The 23,944-nt window shown below is 34.8% G+C and overlaps 1 protein-coding gene across 6 annotated transcripts in view; it reads right to left on the bottom strand.

Annotated features, from left to right (window-relative positions):
* The window catches only part of SULF1 (sulfatase 1), a 207,148-nt gene that overhangs the window by 32,860 nt on the left and 150,344 nt on the right, over positions 1 to 23,944 (bottom strand). For all 6 annotated transcript variants that reach the window (XM_074202304.1, XM_074202298.1, XM_074202300.1 and 3 more), the window contains 5 exons: positions 16,994 to 17,144; positions 13,622 to 13,797; positions 11,839 to 11,967; positions 11,514 to 11,570; positions 10,696 to 10,825 (listed from right to left, as the gene is read on the bottom strand). In XM_074202304.1, coding sequence (XP_074058405.1) covers positions 10,696 to 10,825; positions 11,514 to 11,570; positions 11,839 to 11,967; positions 13,622 to 13,797; positions 16,994 to 17,144 — 643 coding nt within the window. The remainder of the gene's footprint in view (positions 1 to 10,695; positions 10,826 to 11,513; positions 11,571 to 11,838; positions 11,968 to 13,621; positions 13,798 to 16,993; positions 17,145 to 23,944) is intronic.

Here is a 23,944-nt window from a genome sequence, read left to right on the forward strand (position 1 = left end):
CATTGGGAAATGATACTTTATAGATCTAGGTATGGATTTTATCAATGCAATGGTATTTATTATTACACAATTTTATTAATGTTGTTGATTTGATGTACAATCCTGAATGAGCCTTAGTGGACAGAGCTCGATTCTTGTCTTTGCCTGGTACTGTCCATATAACCAGTGCAAATAATTCAACTGCTCTGTTGCTCCTTGCTTTCTTTAAAACATGCAACTATACTTGTTCACTTTTAAAAAAAATTATAGAGATGTCACGAGAATGAAATGGAGTAAACTATGTTTAATATGTACTAGCTGACTTTTACTTAATTTAGGGGACAGTGAGTTGTCAGGAAGAAAAGTTAATAAAATATTAAATTGCTAAAGTCCTTTGTAAACTTTAAAGAGGTATATAATTGTCAGATACTTACTACCACTACCACTACTGCAATGATGATGATGATAATTACTATGATTGCTATTGCTACTTCTGTTAGAGGGTCAGTCAGCAATCATTTATTAGCATCAATTATGCACTAGGCACTGTGATAAGCGGTGGGCATGCAAAGAGGCAAAAAATAGTCTATGTTCTTGAGGAGCTCTTAGTCTAATGGGGAAAACAACATGCAAATTGGGGGGTAGTCTCAGCAAGAAAGCACTAAAATTAAGAGGAATTAGGAAAGATTTTTTGGAGAAGGTAGAACTTTAGCTAAGGTTTGGAGGAAGCCCAGGGTGGGGTAGGGAAGTAGAGATAAGGAGGGAGAAAGTTCAGGATGTGAGGACAGTCAGTGAAAATACTCAGCTGGGAGTGTTGGCTTCTCAGTCTTGGAATCTGGGTCAGGCATGGAAAAAATAGAGACTAGCTCTGATTACAATATATAAATCCTAAGTACTTGCTAGGTTGATTATTGTAGTACTGACCAGACCAATAATATACATTTTACATACTAGGCTGACATTTTCTATAGTTATATTTTATAGGTGAGGGATTGGGGTTCAGGAGAGTTTGGTTCTGTTTTTTTATTTATAGTTGTACTGAAAGTCAGATTTCACAGTCTAATAATATACATGCTCCCTCTCATGTATGCAGTAGAAATCTGTTATAACACCTCTCTTTTCCTATGTAGATTGGGGTATTTTGTAACTTCATGAACTCCACAACTTCCCAGCTGTATGTCCTTGGCCAAATAACTTAACTACTTTGTGGTTTAATTTTTTAAAAATAGCTTTAAGATTCCATTCTATCCCTGTTTCCCTACCTTTCACAATCCCTGATATAGGAATAATATCCTGTGTAACTTGGAGATTTGAGGATTTCATAACTCCCAGTAAGTCTCATGGGACTCAAACCTGTTTCCTTTCACTATCATGATGCATGAAATATTACCTTAATACCACTTCTCAATAGGAATGCCAGGCCTGGGAAAGTACTGAGGCATTGAAGCAGTTGGGACTCTGAATTTTATTTAAAAAATATGCAAATTATAGTTAGTTTAGAAAGAGAATTAGCTTTGGAGCAAGTGGATCTGTGTTCAAATCCTGATTTGTCAGTTCAATATCTCTGTAATCTTGAGAGAATCATTTAATTTTTAATAAGTCTCAGTTTTTCCATATGTAAAATGAAGGAACTGGACCAGATGGCTTCTAAATCCCATGTGTGACTAAGACAAGAATTTTTTTTGGTAAATATATTCAAAATTACTAGTTAAAATTTAAAACAAAAATGGAGACAAAATCAATAAAGAGATTTTTCTTTAAAAGTAAAAAAAGATTTAAGTAGTTGCATAATATCAGCAGATCTTTATATTTCTAAATATTGTAACAAGTAAATATTATAAAGAGACAAAAATAAAAAAAATTTAGATTATCTTTGAAATGGCCATGTGCTTTAACAGAGAACACTGAAGTTAGAGGCCAAAACTGGGCTCAAGACTTGACATGGCTAGTTAAGCCCAACCCCTCTTTGGGATTCAGTTTTCATATATGTGAAAAGAAAGAAATGGACTAAGTTTTTAGGGCTCCTTTAGACTCAGAATACTTTGGTTATAACATCAGGACAAAGTTTCGCTTAAGTGCCTAGTCATAGAATTTTTGATCAGGAAGGAATGTCATGTAATTTTGTATGATCATCAGAAAAATTTAAGACTGACAAGCCTAATAATTTTGCTTTAATAAATTGGGAGGAATTTGTTGAACAACTACAAGGCAATATAGGGATTCTAAGACTTGCATGATTTGTGTCCCAAGAACAAGACAATATGTAGAAAATCTTAGAATTATAGACTGTGGGTTGAAAGGGACTTAAAAGAACTTTTAATCTAGTCTACTCATCTTTCAGATAAGTAGAGAGACTAAGTGAAGTGCTCACAAGTAGTCATAATATTAGTAAGTGATAGAACTAGGATTTGATATCAAGATGACCCAGTGGATAGAGCAGTTGGACCTGGAGTCAGGAGGACTTGAGTTCAAATCCAGTCTCAGACACTTACTAGCTGGGTGATCATGGACAAGTCCCTTAACTCTCATTTCTTTAGTTTTCTCATTTGGACGAATGAGGTGGACAAGGATATGACAAAATACTTCAGTATCTTTACCAAGAAACTTCAAAGGGGTCACAAAGAGTTGGACACATCTAATTAACAAGACAACAACCACTTTTGATTTCATTTAAGAAAGAATAAAGTAAGAAAGGCTACAAAGAAGTGCTAACTTTTGTGATAATGACAGAACAAGAACATAGAATGTGGGTGAGAGCTGATGGAAGAGAATCTGACCTATGTCTTGAAAAGAGGAAGACTTCATTAGGAGATGAAATGACCCTCTGGGTGGGAGTAGGTAAAGGGTTAAAGGAGAAAAATAAAACAAAATATATTAATAAACATTTGTCTTAATAAATGAAAGCAGGGAAGACAGAGAAGAGAACATCAGGCAGGGCAACCAATGTGAACCTAGGAATGGAAAAGGGAGTGAACACTTTTGCCAGTAAGGAGATTGAGGGTGTGGATGTGGTAAGGCTGAGTTCCTTCTGTGAAGTCAAAGTAGCCAGAGCACACAGAAATGTCTATGTGTCACATTGTAGTTTTAACTAGAGCTTGGTGAAGGTCTGGAATCAGGCTGTAGACTTCTGGCCAACAGTTTCCTGGTTTCAGCCAGCTTTTACGAGTATATGTGTTTTTTATTCATCCTCTGCAGCTGGTCATAAAACTGACCTTTACAAATGTACAGTCATTGTTGCATGAGAACATAGGTCCTAGAGCCAAACCAGACAGCACCTAACAAGTTACATTCTAACTTCCTTTACATTATTATATTCAGCTGGATTGAACTTCTTCTAGCATTCTAAATAAATAAATTGTTGGTATCCTATTAGTAACAGTTATTTGAAGCAAATAATAAAAAGCATCTCCATGGTTCAGCAGAAAAAGAAGTCACAGCATTTATTACATAAATGTGAAACAAAGGCCAGTAGATATAGTACAGTAACTGGCACATAGCTGGCTCTTAAAAAGTGCCTTCCTGATTTCTAAATATTACAAAAATGGATATGGCATACCCAGGAATGTCCCCTCTTTAGTAACTTCCACTTAATGAGGCAATATGTTCAGGCCACAACTAGGGTAATGGTTTCCATGCTAGGTACCACATTTTAGGAATGGAAGCCCAGATACTAAGGGGTCTTGAATTCAAGTCAAATGGGGACCAGTCAAATGAAATGGAGATGCTTAGCTTGGGATCTAAGGATATTACAATATTTTTAAATAATGTTAATATTTAAATAATTAATAAAAAAGATTTATATAAAATTTTATTGTATTAATTATTGCATTGTGTTAACATGTTATTAATGTTTCTTACACTGTTAGCAATACTTTATAACACCAAGAAATATCTTATAGAGAGGTTACAAAGTGACACTTAATGCAATGGGAATTAAATAGCCCATAGATTGTTTTTATTTTCAAACCATAAATCCCACAAACAACAATACTATTTCTAACTTAGAGGAATTGTATGTGTGTGTGTGTGTGTGTGTGTGTGTGTGTGTATGTAGACCTGGCAAGTGTCATCAATTATATTTGAAGGTCTATTATGTGGGATAGGGATTCAATTCAGGATTATATGATCCTACAGTCACAAAGTTGTAAGAGACTTCAGATATCATTTTACAGATGAGGAGATTTGGGGCCAGAGAAGTTGAGTTTTGCTCATGCCCACATTAGAAAGTTGAGGAATATATGTGCTAAGATTGTCTGAATATAAGCCTGATGTTCTTTCCCTAAGATATGTTCTGTTTGTTCCCAGGGGTTAGATTTAGGAGCAATGAGCAAAAGTTGAAGAGAGGCAAATTTACATGTGATTTTAGAAAAAAAAAGACAATATTTTAACAGTTGGGAGTTATATAAATGGGTAGGCCTGGGAGACTGCTGATTTCTCCTCTTTGGAAATCTTCAGTAAAAGGCTAGCTTAAACACTTAAAAGGTATATTGTAGAAAAGACCTTTGTTCACCTTTGGGATTAACCAAATAGCCTCTAAAATCCCGTTCAGATTTTAGAATCTTAGAATTTCAGTATCAGGAATGGACATCAGTGGCAGGCTAGACCAACTGACACTTCAAAAAGAATACTTTCTAAAACATATCTGACAAGTGACTAGCCTTTGCTTGAAGCCAATTTAATTCTGAAATCCTGAAATTCTGGAAAAATTAAAAAATGCAGTCATAATTACTTTAGTTGCTGTGTAGGAAATTACAAAGGCAATTCCATAGAACCTGCAGTCCACAGGAAAATCTAAGAAAATTGTGTTCTAAAATACCAGAAAAAGAAAATACGGTTCATCTCATCTTTGCAGAAGTGGGGGTGAGATAGCAAAGAAAATATTGACTTTTCCAATCCTGCTTGGTAATTTATTTAACTTTTATGAACCACAATTTACCTATCTACAAAATGAGGGAAGTTTGAATTGATGTCTTTCTTGACTCCTAACTCCAAATTTATGCTACCATAAGGTGGGAATCTAGGTTTTTTTTTAGGTTTTTGCAAGGCAAATGGGGTTAAATGGCTTGCCCAAGGCCATATAGCTAGGCAATTATTAAGTGTTTGAGACTGGATTTGAACCCAGGTACCCCTGACTCCAGGGCTGGTGCTTTACCCACTGAGCCACCTAGCCGCCCCTGGGAATCTAGTTTTAACCCTCATTTTGTTGTTAATTAGCTTCCTGACCTTGAACAAGTTACCTCTCCTCCTCATCTACAAGGTAAAGATGAAATAATTTTAAAGATCTCTCCCAGTTTTGATATGCTATTACATTGGAAAGGGATTTTGTTACAAAATAGAATTTTTTTATGTATATACAAGTACTAAAAAAAAAGTTCATTCTTCTGTTGTGACTGATTGATGGGTATTCAAACCCAGATGCCTCCAAGGTAGATTCAGGATTATAGAGGTGATGCAAACACATATATGTACATATTGTCTCAACTACTTTTCCTGTCCCATTGCTTCTATGCTGTTGAAGCAGTCTGGGATCAGTGCCAAGTATCTCAGAATTCTAGCACATTTTAATTCCCTATTGGTTTTTTCCAAGGATGGAAATGACAGGTAGGGTGATGGTAGATAACATGATATGGCTTCCTGTCTATTAAACAGCCCCCAGGTGGCCAGGCATGAGGGGACCTATATTAATGAGTCATGGGATTATCTCTTGTGGGATTAGCAGGGAAGAGAATGGGGCTATCCTTCATACAAGAGCAAGTACCAGCACGGAGATCAGAGGTGACTGAGTTGCTGCCAATAACATGTCCTTTGCATGAAGGCAGCATATTAGGAGGAGGAAGGGGGAACAAGACATAAACCAGCTATAAACACAGAAACCAAGAGAATAAATCCCTGAGTCTCTAAAGCCTTAGCCTTGAAACAGAGTAATACATTTTCTTCTTTTTGAGAGTGATTTGACATCAGAAATAAAAATTTCTAGATAAGATGTTCTCTAAAAAATTCAGCAATCAGGATAGAGTACTACTATCAGAAATGACAAAAGAAAATTTCTTGCAGAATTCGACAGTAGAATAGTATTTGTGACTTAGAGTTTAAATGCAACTTCAACTAAGACTCGAGCAGTGTTGGGAAAGGTATTGAAGCTCTGGATAGTTTCTGACCCTACAAAACTGGTTGAATAATGTCTTGGTAGAGGCGATGGTTATATCTATAACGGTCAACTCCTGGCAGAGATTTTTGCAGCTCTAATGTATTATTAGGAATTGCTCACTTGGGACAATTTGGGTGTATTCTTCAGGTCCTCAATTTAGCAGGAGATGGCATCCCTTGCTAAAGCATAATTGTGACCCATTTCAGAAGACCTGCAAGGATAACCTATATGCATTCCCATATGCCATATCTTTGCTGAACAGAGTTTAGATTTTACAAAGGAAACTAATAATGCTTTACTATTTCTCCTGAAATTGAATTTGGACTAATCTATGATGAAATAAAGCAAGCAGAGGGAAATTTTTATCAAGAGATACATTAAAGCAGTTTATAGGATAAAAAAAGAGTAGAAAGAAATTATAAAAGAGCAAAATGAATTTTACAACACAGTTAACATTCAGCTGGCTAGTGGAAAGGTGATGGCAGAGCACCATTGTTTGGTTTAAAAGCACAGCTGGGCTTTAGGGTACATATTAAAATTTCAGCACCAGGCATATGGAGACATTTGCAGAATTACATACTGGAATATAGGTACTGTACCTTATTTCCAAATGATGACAATGCTTACTACTTATAATACTAAAATAGGAACAAGAACATGAATTTGCATGAGTTGTATTTAACACAGCACATTACAAACTCCTGAATAGCAGTAAATTACTATTCTTGCAGAACTTGGCTCATAACCAAAAATTCTAATGTCTGATACTGAGAAGAGCACTTAAGATTGAGTGTCAAGTGATTTATTTAAAGATAAGTCTTACTAGAGAATTATAGAAACCAAATAAAATAAGGTTTTAATGTGCACAACATGATAATAATAGGATGGGTACCTCCCCTCCACACCCCTATCCCCCCAAGGCCTTGGAGTCCTTAAGGGAATATGGGTTCTAGTCTAGAGTCTGTCACCATGTAGCTATGTGTTGGGCAAATTGTCTTGATTTTTTCCATCTTTTCTTTCCTTTTTTGAAATGAAGGCTGACATGGGAAACCCAAGATTTTCTGCTTGTTAAAAAGTCTATAAAATATTCTTTATCAAGAGGAATATTTGAAGGTCTCAAACTCAAAGCATTGACTAGGTCAAAGTCTTCATCTAAATTACTTGAAAATGAAGACCTATGGTTTATCAGAACTCTATGTAATTTGAATTTCCCTTCCCTTTCCCCTAGGGCATTTATTTCAGCTGCAGAACTCTAAATGACTTCAAAGAGAGCCAGCCTTGTATTCAAAAAACATATTGTCATAGAGAGCAGGATGAGAACACAGATGATCATTTCTGTATATTCAGTAAGAGAAATGACTCATAACAAGTATGCAATGAATGCAGCCATTTTAATTGGGCTCAAGTTGCATACATATTAACACCCAACTCTTGTATTCTTAGCCAATGCTGCTATTTGTGTGATTATTGGTGGGTGTGCGATGGGGCAGGGTAGTTGAAAAGTCACAGGTGATCTGGAGTTGTAAGAAAAAATATTCTGACATTTGCAAGCACTTTTTATGAATGTGTTAACTTTTCAGCCTTGGAATCTAGATAAGGCTTGGCAAAAATAGAGATTAATTCTGATTTTAACATAGCCTTTTCACTAGTGAAACTTTATGATCATTTTTCACCTTGCTTAAAGTATAATGTGGAATGGAAGCTCCTGGCTAGTAGAGATGGTATCACTTTTGAAACTAAAACCTAGCATCTAGTAAAGTGCCAGGAACATAGTAGATACTTGCAAATACTTGTTGATTAAAAGAATATTTAAGGGGCGGCTAGGTGGCATAGTGGATAAAGCACCGGCCTTGGAGTCAGGAGTACCTGGGTTCAAATCTGGCCTCAGACACTTAATAATTACCTAGCTGTGGCCTTGGGCAAGCCACTTAACCCCATCTGCCTTGCAAAAACCTAAAAAACAAAACAACAAAAAAAGAATATTTGACTGGAGAAGCTCCAAAGCCAGTGAGTGCATCATGGGGTACCCATATCATTAGTTTTAGCTATCACTTCAACAATACTCAGGTGAGCTGCACACTCTTGATTAACTGATAAAATGTATTTTAACATCATCATTCTTTTTCTAAGGTAGTGTGGCAAAGAGAGAATACCAGACTTGGGGCCAGTAGGACCCATGATCAAAATCCTGCATACCTACAATTATTACTATTATTTTTTTTAATTTTAATTTTTTTCTCTCCCCTTTATCGCCCAAGCAAGTCTATATTCATGGGGGGTATTTTGTTTACTCTTAAACAAGAATATTTTATTAATGTAAAAAAATTTGTACAAAATGAGAATAAAAAAATAAAATAAAAAAACTATACATAAATATAATATCTTTCAAATATTCCCTAGAAATTTGGGCACCAATGATCATCTTCATTCTTTCCTCCTGTCTTTAACTGATGACTACTTTTGCCAATCTCATCAAATGTGATGTTGCTTTTGTAATTTGATATCATTTGCCTGGTATGGTTATAGGATTATACATAATGTTCTTATGAAATATTTTAAATAAAAAAGTCACATGTGAGTATTGCTGAAAATAATGTTATATAAGCACACATGTTAGAATAGGAATTCATAACTGGGGTGAGAGGGTACATATGCTTGTTTAAAAATATCTTGATAACTAGATTTCAATGGAATTGGTTTCCTTTGTAATTCAATATATTTTATTCAATCATTTAAAAAACATTATTCTGTAGTTATTTAGATAGACCTAAATAAGTAGAGAAATAATATTTGTCCATGAGTAGGTGGAACCAATTTAATAGAATGATAATAATATTTAAATTAATTCAAAATATCAAAGGATTCCTTTATAGAACCTTATGAAAAAAAATGATAATGAAATTCATCTGGAGGAGAAAAAATGGGACGGGGTAGCAACAGATATCAAACTATAATATAAAGAAATAATTACCGAAACAATTTGGCATTGGTTAAACAAAGAGAGATCAATCAGTGGAGGAGATTAGACACACAACATAATATGTAGCCTGGTCTTCAACAAATACAAAGGCCCCATGTACTGGGGAAAGGATTCACTATTTTAGAAGCATTGCTCAGAAAACTAGACAGTAGTATGGCAGAAATTAGGATTATATTAGCATCTCAAATCTTATCATAAGATTAACTCCAAATAGATAAGTGATCTTAATATACAAAAAATCAGAGGAACAATGATGAAATTATCTTTCAGATCTATACATAGAAGATTAACAAAAGAATAGAGATTACAGAAGATAAAATGGACAATTTTTATTCCAAAAAAAATTGGAAATGATTCAAATTGCTAAGAATAGAGCCATACACAACTGAAAAATAGTCAAAGGATATCAACAGGTAGTTCTCTAGGGAAGAAATCCAAGCTAGATATTAAGTAAAATGAAACAAAATATTAATTAGAGCAATGAAAATTAAAACAATGGTGGTGTCCTACTTCAAGTCCATCATACTGGTAAAGCTGACTAAAATGGAATATGATAAATGTTGGAAGGGTTGCAACATAACAGATACAGTGTTATTTTTTTAAAGTTTTTTTCTTTTGCAAGGCAAATGGGGTTAAGTGGCTTGCCCAAGGCCACACAGTTAGGTAATTTTAAATGTCTGAGGTACTCCCGACTCCAGTGCTCTATCCACTGCACCACCTAGCCACTCCTCTGATGCAGTGTTATTGAGGCTATGAATTGGTCTAATCAGTCTGGAAAGCAATTTGGGATAAAATGCCTTAGAAGTTATGAAACTGCATGCCCTTTGAACCAGTGTTGTTACTCTTAGGTCTATAACCCCAAAGAGATTTTTTAAAAAGCCAAAAAGGCCTTCTATGTATAAAAAGTATTTCTAGCAGTTCTTTTTTTCTGGTGGCAAAGATTAGAAACTTAGGGTCTACCAATAAAATGGGGAACATGGCAAATAACTGTAATGGAATATTATTGTGATGTTATAAATGAAGACATTTTCAGAGAAATCTTGGAAGACATTTATGAAGTAATGGACTGAAGTGAAAAGAACCAAGAAAACAATTTATACTATAACATCAATATTATTAAAATAAATAATTCTGAAATATTTAAGAACTCTGATCTATACAATGATCAACCAAGTTTCTAGAGGACTGATAATGAAGAATGTTGCCTATAATGATGAACTAATATGCAGAATGAAAAACACATTTTTGGATTGTGTCCAATACAGAAATTTATTTTGTTTAACCATGCAATTTGTTACAAGGGTGTAAAATTTCATTTTTTCTTTTCTTTTCTTTTTTTTTTCAGTGAAAGGGGGAGAGTTGAGAGGAAGAAAAAAGTGATTGACTATAGAAAAATATATTTAAAAATAATTAAAAATATTCTGAGAAGAGTTCCATAGGCATTACCAGATTGTCAAAGGGGAATATGAAAATATAAAAAGAATTAGAGCTTCCTCATTTTTATGATTATTTTTGAAGGAGTGGGAGAAGATTCTTCATTTTTCTTACGAAACACATCTGAATATAAGTTTTACTCTTTTGTACTCACCTGTCCAGGCTGTTCACAGGCTGTTTGGTATCGTGCTTGCTGGCAAAGTTCTTTGACTCTCTCATATTTGGGTAAATGATTTGACTGTTGGGCATTCTTGCTAGGTTCTTCCTTCTTGCGCAGGAATTTACTTTGATACAAAAGGGACAATTATTAGTGAAGTCATCTTCCCTACCTCTTATGATCCCTGCTCACCCTACAAACTCACTTCTCAGCAAAAAAAAAGGGACTTAAAAAAATCTCTAAAAGAGGAACTACTGACAAACTCGTATTTGGTGAGCTGCTTGAATAAAAGTTATCACTTAAGAGTCGGCAAGAAACATTCTGGGATTGTACAACTTTTTCAAGCTGTACATCTTTTCACCTTTTTCAAGCAGTAGCAGTTTTAAAAAGCTTTATCAAAATTGCTTAGATTTATAGGCTGTAAAGCTAGTACAGATAATTATTTAATTGCCTTTAACTATGAGAATTGATGTTATGATAAAGGGCAAAGCATGGAATCAAATGAGCAGAAATCAGTGGTGGATCAGGTCAGAAAGGCTGATTCATTTTTTAAACACTGTACTATAGGAAAAAAGTGTTTAAATCCAAACAAGTTGAAGTCCCATATTATGAGACTCCATTGTTGAAAATTCAGATGCAAGAAGGCATGAGGGATCTGCTGGTCAGCAGAGAAGGATTAGGAAACATTTCAACCTTGTGACTAGGAATTCCAAAATATGCAGGCTTGCTGAATGAAAATGAAAAAGAATTGCACCCAAGAGGTAAATCTGACCACTAAGAATGTTTTCCATCGGCACCCCAAAGCCCATAATTACCCTCTTTCCACTAGGAATGTATCACGCCAAATTTTGGTCTTTTTGTTTGTTCGAAACCTGAAAGCAAAACAATAATATTTACTGCTGGCATCTGGAAGTTTTTTCATATGGAGTTGTGTTAACAGTTTATTTTAAGAAGAACCTCTCACTTCATATGGTCCATAACTGTAACTTTATAAATGTACTATTCACATACTGCTTAGAAATTCCAAGTTTGTGGTGATCCTGATGGAAAGAGCTTGTTTTGCTAGACTTTTTCTCTGTGCCATGGTGGGTTGGCTCAAGTATACACTGAGACTGGGTGTAGGGAAGGATAATGACCCACCTGTTACCTGGTTTTTCTAGGTCCAGTAGTTTGAGGACTGACTTGCCATCAATATCGGGAGGAGTATCGAGCCCAGCAATATCCAGGATGGTTGGAGCCAGGTCAATGTTAAGCACAATCTGAGATAATCTGCAAGGGAAGAGCTAGATGAGAAATCCATTCACCTCCCATCCATCAAGAAGGCATAAAATTTAGGGTGTTTTTCTAGGAGCATAGAAGTAGCGGTATTAATAGTTTGATGTTTATAAAGTACTTTACATCAGAGGTGCCAAACTCCTAGTTGATTGAGGTCAGAGTTTGATTGAAAGGCAACTGGGAGTTTTACAAAATAAATTAAAAATACAGTATAAAAATAATGATAATTTTTAAAATAAATAAATAATGGTAATTTGTTGTTTTCTAAGATACTCTGCAGTCTGCAGAGACTAGCTTATATTTGAATTTGACACTACTGCTTTAGTTTTAGTCTCTTATTTGATTCTTACAATAATCATGTGAAGTCATGAAAGATTGATTTTTATCTATCCATATGCTCCTTTTTTTGATCCCATTATGACCAGTGAGATATATTTATGAAGCATTTGGCTAGTATGGAGGTTTGAATTCTGAAACTATGGAACAGAGCAAAGCTGACTCATCCTTAAAGGGATCACAACTGGAGATCCTGGCCTCATTAACACAATTGTCTAATAGAACTAGCAGCTAAGGCAAGGTCATGCATATGGCCTTCACAGGATGGGTACTAGCTTCTTGAAATTCTTCCAGTCAAAAGTTTTTTTCTATAGACCTAGAATTTTAAAAACAGAGTTGCCAGATTCTGTCAAAGGTAAGTAAAGAATTTCAAAGTTAAATATTGTCCTCTCCTACACTACCTTTTTAAATTGAGATTCTAAGTTTCACTTTGAGGTCAAAACAATTATTTTAGGATATACCTCCAAATTCTCAAAACACAAATAATTTAAATCCACAACTCCTCCTAAGGGTATAGTGGTACAGCATGGTATAGTGAATGGATATAGGGTGTGGTGTCATAAGACCTTTCTGTGCCTGTATTTTCCTGTGTGATTTGGACAACTTCTCTAGTCTTTAATTCCTTCAGCTCTTAAAGGGTTACTTACACTAAATGGTTTCTGAGACCTCTTGGTGTTTTCTGTTCATCAAGTTAGAGTTGAAGAGCTACAAAATTAGGGGACTGCATTAGATTATCCCTGGTGTTCCTTTTAGTTCATTTTCTGGATGGAGAGCCTGAGACAGTGATATTACATCTCATCCAGAGACAGAATTTAAGTACATATTAGGTGCTTAATATATATTTACTAGCTTACAACATAAGGACATGTCTTCTATTTCTACTCAGTGTTTATTTCCATTAGACTGTCCTGTCTTGTTCAAATAGTTCTATATATTTAAAATGTATATGAACACACACATATACACAGAGTCAAGTCTCCAAGAAATTGGGCTATTGGGGAATCAAACAAATGAGAGATTGTTGCTACTTAAGCAGTCATGAATCCTTCTTCTCAAGAATCCTTTTCTTCCAAATTCCTTATTTAACTACTAGACCAAGAAATGTGAGTTTTTCTTTGTATGTGAAGATTGACTATTAACAATGTTCCTTTCTCTAACTTATTTTGAATATGACAGAAATATCTTTTAAATTATAAGATCAGAAGATATTATTTCTTAATCAAGGGAAAGTAAAACAGATTTTCAAAGACAGAATTGGTCCTTGAATTGCTTTTTGAATGATTACTTGTGTCATAAATAGAAGAATACCTACATTGATCCTGGTTCTACACTTGGTCCACGAATAAAGAAAGGAACACGGATATCAAAGTCATATGGCATGGATTTCCCCTTGACCAATCCAAACTGACCAATATGGTACCCATGGTCTGCAGTATAAATGATGTAGGTGTTATCCAGTTCTCCAGTTTCCACAAGCATATTATATAGCTGAAATATATCACAGGGAAAAGTAGAAATTTGCAACAATTGTCCCCTCTTAACCTTCATTTTGAAAAAAATTCCTTTTCATAATGAATTTAATAATCATTAGATAATATAACCATTTTAATATATACAGAAGAGCACAAAGAGGAATAATGTATGGAATTATATATATATATATACACACACATATATATATATACACTTACATATATGCACATATATATTCACACGCATACATCTTTTTCTAAAAGTTATCATGTTACAATACAAAAACTGTAAAAGTTTTCACATGGTGATGGGAGAGAACTATCATTTCATTGATAGAGGAAGCTCCTAATAAGGAAACATCCTTTATTAATGCATAAAGTTATCTGCTTTATGACCTAAAATATTAGAAAATTGTCTAGAATTATTAAGTAACTTGTGTAGGGTCACATAGCTACTATTTGGCAGATGTAGGATATAAATCTAGGTTCTTCTGATATGGTCTTGCTCTCTAAATGATTGATAACTTATTTTTTATTTTAAAATAATATTTTTCACAAATTACAAGTAAAAACAATTTTTAAAAAAATTTAAAAATTTAACCTTCATTTTGAAAAAAATTCCTTTTCATAATGAATTTAATGATCATTAGATAATATAACCATTTTAATATATACAGAAGAGCACAAAGAGGAATAATGTATGGAATTATACACACACACACACACACACACACACATATATACACTTACTTATAAAAAAATTAAAAAATTTTTGAGTTTCTAATTATCCCCCTTCCCTTACTACAACCCCACCCTTGATGGTAAGCAATTTGATGTAGGTTAGGCATGTGCATCATGTAAAACTATTTCCAACATGTTCATTTTCAACATGTTGTGAAAGAATACAGAGAGCCTTCCCAAAAAAACAGTGAAAAATGATATGAAAAAGAGTGTGCTTCAATCTGAATTCAGATCTGATCAGTTCTTTTTCTGGAAGTGGATAATATTTTTCATCATGTGTCCTTTGGAATTGTCTTGGATTGTTGTAGTGCCAAGAATAACTAATTCATTCATAACTCTTCTTCATTCAATATTTCTATTGTCTACAACATTCTCCTGGTTTTACTCACTTCATTTTGTACCAGTTCATATAAGTCTTTCCAGTTTATTCTGGAATCATCCTACTCATTATTTCTTAGTGCAAAAATAGTAGTCCTTTATGATTATATATACCATGACTTGTTCAGTAATCCCCCAACTAATTAGAGATACCCTCAATTTCCAATTCTTTGTCACCACAGAAAGAGGTGATAAAAATATTTTTGAACAATCATGTCCTTCCCCCACCACCTTTTTGATCCCTTTTGGATACAGATTGAGCAGTGGTATTGCTAAATTAAAGGGTAGACAAATTTTTATAGTCCTTTGGCATAATTCCAAATTATCTTAGGTCAGTTCATAACTCTGCCAGCAAGTGCTTTAAGGGTCCTAAGTTCCCCACAAACCTTCAACATTTATTGTTTTCTTTTTCTGTAACATTAGTCAATCTGATAGGTCATACCTGAGAGTTGTATTGATTTGCATTTCTTGATAGAGATTCAGAGCATCTTTTTTAGATAATGATAGATACATTTGATTCCTTTATTTGAAAAATTCCTGCTTATATCTTTTGAACAAATATCAATTGTAGAATGATATATACTCTTATAAATTTGACTCAATTCTATATATTTGACAAATGAGACCTTTATCAGAAATACTAGCTTTAAAAAGTACTCTCCTCTTGGTCCCCTCATCCATCCTGTCAGCTTTCTGCTTTCTTTCTTTTTAAAAAAATTATTTATTTAAGGCAATAGAGTTAAGTAACTTGCCCAAGGTCACACAACTAGGTAATTATTAAGTGTCTGAGGTCGGATTTGAACTCAGGTACTCCTGACTCCAGGGCTGGTGGTCTATCCACTGTGCCACCCAGATGCCCCCTCTGCTTTCTTTCTAAACTATACTGCATTGGTTTTGTTTTGCAAAAACATTTCATTTAACATAATCAAAAATATTTATTTTACATCCTGTAATGCTCTATATCTCTTGTTTGATCATAAATTCTTCCCGTATCCAGATATCTGACAGGAAGACTATTCAATACTCCCCTAATTTGCTTATGATATTACCCTTTATGTCTATATCATGTACCCATTTTGACCTTATCTTGGTACAAGATGTTAGTCTATATTTGTTTCTGCCATACCATTTTCTAGTTTTCCCAGCAGATTTTGTCAAATAGTGAGTTCTTGTCCCAAAAGCGTTTAAGTCTTTGGGTTTATCAAACACTAGATCACATCACTATGATAATTCCTTTCTGTGCATTTTGTACCTAACTTTTTCACTGATCTACAATTCTGTATCTTAGCCAGCACTAGATAGTTCTAATGATTTCTATTTATTAATACAGTTTGTAGACTGCTACAGGAAGATCATCTAGGGCTCATATTTTTTTTAGGTTTTTGGAAGGCAAATGGGGTTAAGTGGCTTGCCCAAGGCCACACAGCTAGGTAATTATTAAGTGTCTGAGACCAGATTTGAACTCAGGTACTCCTGACTCCAGGGCTGGTGCTCTTATCCATTGTGCCACCTAGCCGCCCCTCACTCATATTTTTTTCTAAAAATCATCTTTTAACTTTCTTTAGATATCAATTTTTATCTCCTAAGTCATCTATATCAATTAAACTCTTTGTTCCCAAGGAATAAAATCCAACCTAGCTGATTTTGTTGTCTTCATCAATTTTACTAAATATTTACCTGAGGTAGAGGAATCAAGTAAACTAACAATTGAGAAATTTAATCATTTTTTAATGTGTTTATATTTTCATTGCACATTATTTTTTAGTTCGGAAGCAAATTTTTTATATTATGTCAGTTTGAAAATGTAGCAGGTAAGCAAATTATTTCATTGTCACCCTTATGTTTATATGTTCTTTCTATTTCTCTTCCAGTTGTGACTGGCTTAGTTTTCCACCATTCTACCTAAATTGCCCACGGAAAAGTATGGGGAATGGGAAAGAGGTAGGAGCTAGGTGAAGATGGCAAGGGCATGCACATGTCAGTGTCCTGAAATGCAAGGAAAATGTGAAAAAGTAAACAGTTTTGAGGGAAAGGGCAGATGATGCAGGAGAAAAAAATAGGATGAAGCATCCTTGACAATTTTGTGTGCTTACCCTTTCCACAGAGTCATCAACTGACATCAGAGTCTGAAGCCTTTTCCTCTGCAAAATATTTGTAAATTCCATGTGGATCGGCAACATGGGTCCTGTGTACTGCATAATCCAATGCTTATCCATATTTGGTGCATAGTTGTAACTGGGAGTACTGAAAATAGCCAGGAAGTAGTCTTAGTGTATTTTTATACTTAGTCACTTATAAAAACTCAGCAATAAGGGTCATGAAATAATCTTTCATGGAAAGCAATTAAAATATCACTAACACATCATTTTTTTCTCTCTCCAGACTATGTCTTCTTTGCTTAGAGGAACTGACAAATTATACAGAGAACTGCACTGGGAAGTCTACTCTGATCCCTATGGACTGAAGAACTCTTTCCCTTCTTGGATCTCTTTAAGCATTTACAAAACACTGCTTTTCTGTGCAGATCTTTTCTTCCTACTAGACTATCAACTCCTTGAGGATAAAGAACATAGTTCATTTATCTTTGAATCTTAATTTCCCCAGGGTCTTGCACATAGTTGGAGTTTAATTTCTTTTTGTGATAAAGCTGAATTTGAAATCATCATCTGAAATATCATTGAAATCGCTGTAATTATTTCAATTTAAACTTTTAAATAAAGATTTGCAACTGACATGATATCAGTTTAAAAGCAAGTTTCTTAATATTCTCCATGACCTGATAGAGCTTACTTTTCTAGCCTTATTTTATAGGTCTACATTTCACATGCTCTATCTTCCAATCAAACTGATGACCAGTCATTTCTCGATGGCATTCCACTCTCTCCTTCTTCCTGTGGGTACCCTCTGCCTAGAACAGATTCCTGCACATCCCTGATGAAATGCTTCTTTTTTCTTGAAGGTTTAGCTCAGGAGACAACTCTTCCATGAAGGCTTTGTAGGACTACCTAAAGCCTCATGTATTTTTTTGTTTGATTTTCTTCACTTATCACAAAAAATTACTTGGGTAAATATGTTAGGCTTTCTCATTAGAATGTAATTTCCTTGAGAGCAAGAGTTATGTTGTTTTTACTTCTGCAGTTCCATTATCTAGCATGGTATAGTGTAGTAAACTTGATAAATGTTGTTGAACTGAATTTTTTTGTTTGGGTTTGTTGGATAAAAGCTGCATTATACACAATGTTGTTGATATTTCCAGTCCTGTCCAACTCTTTGTGATACCATTTTGGATTTTCTTGGCAAAGATACTGGAGTGATTTGCCATTTTCCTTCTTCAGCTCAATCTACAGATGAGGAAACTGAAGGAAGGGTTAAGTGAATTGTCCAGGGTTGTACAGTTGGGAAATATCTGTGGCCAGATTTGACTGCAGGCCTGGCACTCTGTATACTTCCACTTACCTGCCTATTATACTCAGTAATATGACTACAATCACATTTATGTGCAATGTTTATAATGAAGAAGCCAATAATGTTTTCATAGAACATTATACCATAGTTGATTCCTTATTAGAGAGTAAAATATTCCAACTTCTACAGGAGGCCTTTTTCAACCTCTCAAGCCTTTTCTCTGTTATTTCTTTATTTTATTTCTTAATTATATCTTATTATGTATTTGTTTGAATACAATTGAGCTATCCATCTATAATTATCTACTATCTATCATCTATTTATCTATTTATCCATTCATCATCTATCTATTTATCCATATCACTTCTTTTTTTAGGTTTTTGCAAGGCAAACGGGGTTAAGTGGCTTGCCCAAGGCCACACAGCTAGGTAATTATTAAGTGTCTGAGACCAGATTTGAACCCAGGTACTCCTGACTCCAGGGCTGGTGCTTTATCCACTATGCCACCTAGCCGCCCCTATCCATATCACTTTAACAAATTTTCTCTGTTTCTGATAGTTACAGGTATGCCAGTCCTACATTTCTCTTCTGATTTTAAATTACGTGAAGACTGGGACTCTCCATCATTTTTCACCACATATTAGATTTATATCTAGTTCTATCTTGCAGTGGAAGTAAAGGGAGTCTTCCTAGATGTCAGCATATCATAGTAATTAAGGCAATGAATAGCTTTGTGAAGAACCCATTGGTCAGAATGAATATTAACCTACTGTGTGAGTAATAAGGAAAACTGATATCTAATTTCTGCCAACCCTTAAAAGGTCATAGCTCAGATAACTTTTATGTCTTATTTGTAAGTCCTCTTCAATACAATCTGGTAGTGTTATTCAAAAGATTTTCATATCAATTAATGAATCATTCATTTTCCGATAAATTTAAGTATATTCAGGAATCTCCAAATGAATTACTGACCTCACATATAAAATCCATCCAGTAGTGGCCCAATTCTAGTGTTATTTTCTCCTAGGGAGAGACACTTTAGACATGATTATAGCGCTTGCCCAAGGTCACACAGCTAGGTAATTATTAAGTGTCTGAGACTGGATTTGAATCCAGGTACTCCTGACTCCAGGGTCAGTGCTCTATCCACTGCGCCACCTAGCTGCCCCAGCAATGAAAATTTTGAAAGAAAATGGGCCATGTGAGCACAATATTTTTATCTTTCTCTCCCTCTTTTCATTGTTCTTCCCCTTCCTTATTTACAGGAGATTTGGGGGAAAGCTTTTGCCTACTCCTTTGTAAATCTTGCTCCCTACAGCCAAAAAGTTCATCCCTGATTCTCTACCCTACTATATTCATATCTTGTTCTCTATCAATGAATTAAACATCGTTCTTGAATGTAGATGAATGTAGATGAAAATATAAGAAGGTTCAGATTACAATATGGAACTTATCACAAATAACAATAGTCTCAAAATTAGACTCCAACTTCCTAAGCTATATTCTGCTTTACCTGCAAATTTCATGGGCACTCTATTGTGGCAAAAATCACTAGTAGAAACTTTCAGACAATATCTTCCTGTATTTCTGAGGAGGAATTACAGACATATTTTCCTCTACTGCCAGTAAGAGGATGACTCACATACTGAATGGTTTCCATGAACAAAACGTGAAGAAATTTGTCCAGCTCCAAAAAGTGTACACTAACTTGTTTTCCACTGACCTGATCAGGGCCTTTGAACTAATGAGGCTGGAAAGACTCTTAGTAAACATTATGATATTAAGAATTTTACATAAGTAATAGAGACATCTTATAAATTAAAAACCAACACTAGGATGGACTGTAGCACAAGAAGAAAGAGAACTGGACTTGAAATCAGAAGGTTTGATTTCTAATTTTAGGCCGATCTCTCACTGCTCTCATGACCTAGAGAAAGATACTCTGCCAAGTCTCAGATATTTGAGCTATAAAATGAGTAGGGTGTACCAGCTGATGTCTATGGTCCCTAAGCGATCTAATTCCTATGATGCTACTCCTCTCAGATTGGGTTTGTAAGGGCATAAAATGTTCCTTTTTTTTGAAAAGAAAGATTTATTTGGAATTTTACAATTTTTCCCCTAATCTTGCTCACCCCCTCCCCCAGAAGGCAGCTTTACATTGTTTCTATGGTATGCATTGATCTAAGTTGAATGTGATGAAAAAGAAATCATATCCCTAACTGATAAAATATTCCTTTTCTTGAAAAGAGGATGACTGTGTATTCCTTGAGGATGTTTTGAGTTGAAAAAAATGGGAAATAATCTGTCTGCAACTGGTTTCCAAACCTGTCCCTTTGGTGGGACAACTACCAATTTTATTGTTGGTTTTTGTGTCTCTGCATCTGGTCTTGGTCCTGATCCTCCCCCTGTCTCAAATACCTTTCTTTCTCTTCTCTTCTCTTCTCTTACTCCACTAGTTTCCTCATTCTCAGAATTTCATTATCATCCCCCCCACCCCCGGTCTTAAATAAAAATGGGAAAAAAGGATACCAATAGGAGAATATAGAACATGGCTACCAGGTCTTGGTTTTAGTTGTGAGGAAGTAGGAAATCAGGCTGGGAAATCACTATAAGGATGGGTCAAGAGACCTTAGATGCAAGGGATTGTTCTCTCCTTTCTCTGTTACAAGTCATCCTCTATTTTGGTCAATTTGAAGCCTGGTTAGGAATCAGATAACAGTGTTGGCCCTCTATTGCATCCTCCCTGAGGACTATGCACCCACTAGTGGGTGGTAAATTGTCTTATTCTTAGAATATCTATACAGTAGTAACTAGTGGCTGCCGTATAGGTGAAAAGAGGCTATTTCCAAAATGTTATGGGTATCCAATAAATCTCTGTAAGATTGGAGTGGGGTTAGCAATATTTATTTCTTATCTCTTCTCTTCACCCCTATTTTATGGTTTTTAATACTCTTTGCTCTTTGTTCTCAGGGACAATATGGATGATCTTCCCACTCCCAAGTGACTTTAAGGCCTATGCTATTATTTGAGTGGTTCATGACCAAGATGGGCTAATGTAATCTGTAACATACTTCAGTCATTCTAAAGGACTTACTCCTTTCCTGAGTTATAATTCTGAGAAGGTGCTTGGACAACTTTGGGGTTCCAACAGTTTCTGAGAAAGGTTCTCTAGGCTCTTGAATAAACTCAAACTCCCCAGGTCTTCTTGGAACTATACTGAGTAATTTTAAAACCCCAAGTCCACTCTAGTCTTGATCTACAACTCTAAGAGCTTTCCATATTCTTGAATCATCCCTAAGATCTATGGGGTTGAGTTGATAGCTTTCCTAGGGTAGTCAATTATTACTCTGTTGTTCTTACCTTTTTATGTTATTAGAACATATATAGCAACACCCCTATGTGGGATCATATATAGTCAAAAGAGCACAGACTTGCAAGATACAGGCTCTGGATTCAATCTGACCTCTGAAGCTTACTACCTGTACAATCTTGGGCAAGTCATCCAACTACTCTGTCAGTTATCTTATTGTAAAAAAGAGGAACTAAAGTTAGATGGCTTCTGAGTTTTTTTACAACTTATAAGTATCATAGATTTAGAGATAAATGAGAGATTAGATGTCTTTTTGTTCAATGTTCCCATTTTATAGATGAGTAAATTGAGGTCACACGCAACTAATAAGTAGCAGGGCAGAGATTTAAACCCAGGTCCTTTAATTACAAATATAACAGTCTTTCTACTGTATCACACTACCTCCTCTAGATATATGATCCTATTATCCCATAAATTCATAGGTCTCTCATAAGCAGCTGTCAAAATCCTAATCATCACAAGCACACAAAAACCAGATTATACATATATTTCTTTTGGGACCAAAAAAAATCTATTTCACTGTACAAGGCTCTGTCCTGACACAAATACAGATCACAATCTATATATATCTTAGAAGAAATCTTGTTAACTGAAACTCAGATTTGTTTGGGGTCACCAGCTAGTGACAGAGGCTAGAGTTGAATTGCTGGTTCCTGATGTCTCATATGATATCTTGCCCTTCATCTAAGTCCTAAAATTTACTCTGATGTATACTAAATTTGAATATAGCTGACAGGTTCCATTGGAAGATTTCCTCACTAACTGCTAATTACACACACATACATATGCTGCAAGTACCAAATAAAACCAGATTGTCAAAGACAGTAGTGTCAAATGAGCCACTAATCCATATGTAAGGATTCCTGTGGGCTACATATTGACTTAGTTTCACAATAAAATATTGTATTTTATTGTATTTTTATTTTTTTGGTTAAATATTTCCAAATTACATATTAAGTTGATTCAGGCCACCCATTGATTTGTTGTACTCCCACAATGTGATTGACAGGCAAAAGTTTTTGTTTTTTTAAAAAACCAGTGACAATAATATAAGGTTTAAATGGGGCCCAATTCTGATTTTTGGAATAGCACTGGATTTAGTTTTTAAAATCTCCCTGAAGCACATTATTTTTATGTTTTCTATTATGGCAATAATTTCTGTTTCTCTCTAGATTAGATATTTTTTACTAAATATAAGGTAGCTGAACTGCAGTTCTAAAAGAGAGCATATTCCAATCATATGGATAGAATTTTCTTCAGATATTTTTCTTTTTTCAGTACTGAGTTTCTGGATTATTTCCCAGCTCATTGAAGTTTTAGCTCATGAGCTCCTTGAGGACAGGGATTGCCTTTTTTTTCTCTTTTTGTATTCTTAATGCTTAGCACTCCAGTTCCTGGAGTAGCTTAGGTGGTGCAGTAGACAGAGCACTGGGTATAGAATCAAGAAGACTTAGATTCATGAGTTAAATCGCATCTCAAACACTTATTAGCTATGTGATCCTGAGCAAGTCCTGTTTACCTTAGTTTTCTTATCTGTAAAATGAGTCAGTCTTCTTTGTGAAGAAAAATTCCAAATGGTATCATGAAGTGTCAGATATGACTGACAAAACAATGACAAACAGTTCCCAGTACATAGAAGGCACTTAATAAATACTTATTGACTGATTGATTAATCAGAGAAATGGAAAGATCACTTAGGTCCTTTAGGTCCTTTTTTACTGTGTGTCAAATTTTCCTTGAAAATAATATTTTCTTTCTAATATATTTTGATTTGTTGGCAGGCCTTTAAGTATTTAAAAATCAGACTCAATCATTAGAGAAATATTTGAGCTGACCAAAGCTCAACATATAAGAGAATAAGAATTTCCTACAAGATGCCTCGTCGTCTAACCTCAAAGATTTTTAGTCAGGGCAATGTCACTACTTCATGAGGGAACCTATTGCGCTATGCCGAGGTCTAATAATGTCACCTTTCCTCTTGACAAACAGAGAATCATGAAGAATCATCAATACAACCTAAGCAATATTTTCAACAGACTCTTGAATTACAGTTCATGAGTTCTATATTAAAACCATACTGAGTGTTGTTAGGAACTCAGCAGTTCATTTTTTATACTAAATCAACACATGAACTTTGTTGTCACTGTATTAATATTCAATGTCTTTTTTCTAGCATTTTATATATGGAAATTACTTTTAAACATTTGTTTAGCCTCAAGGAACAACAACCAGTAATAGTCTCAAGATCATAGCAATATCATCAGCCTTA

Source organism: Macrotis lagotis, chromosome X (genome assembly GCF_037893015.1).
Source record: "Macrotis lagotis isolate mMagLag1 chromosome X, bilby.v1.9.chrom.fasta, whole genome shotgun sequence".
Classification (NCBI taxonomy): domain Eukaryota; kingdom Metazoa; phylum Chordata; class Mammalia; order Peramelemorphia; family Peramelidae; genus Macrotis; species Macrotis lagotis.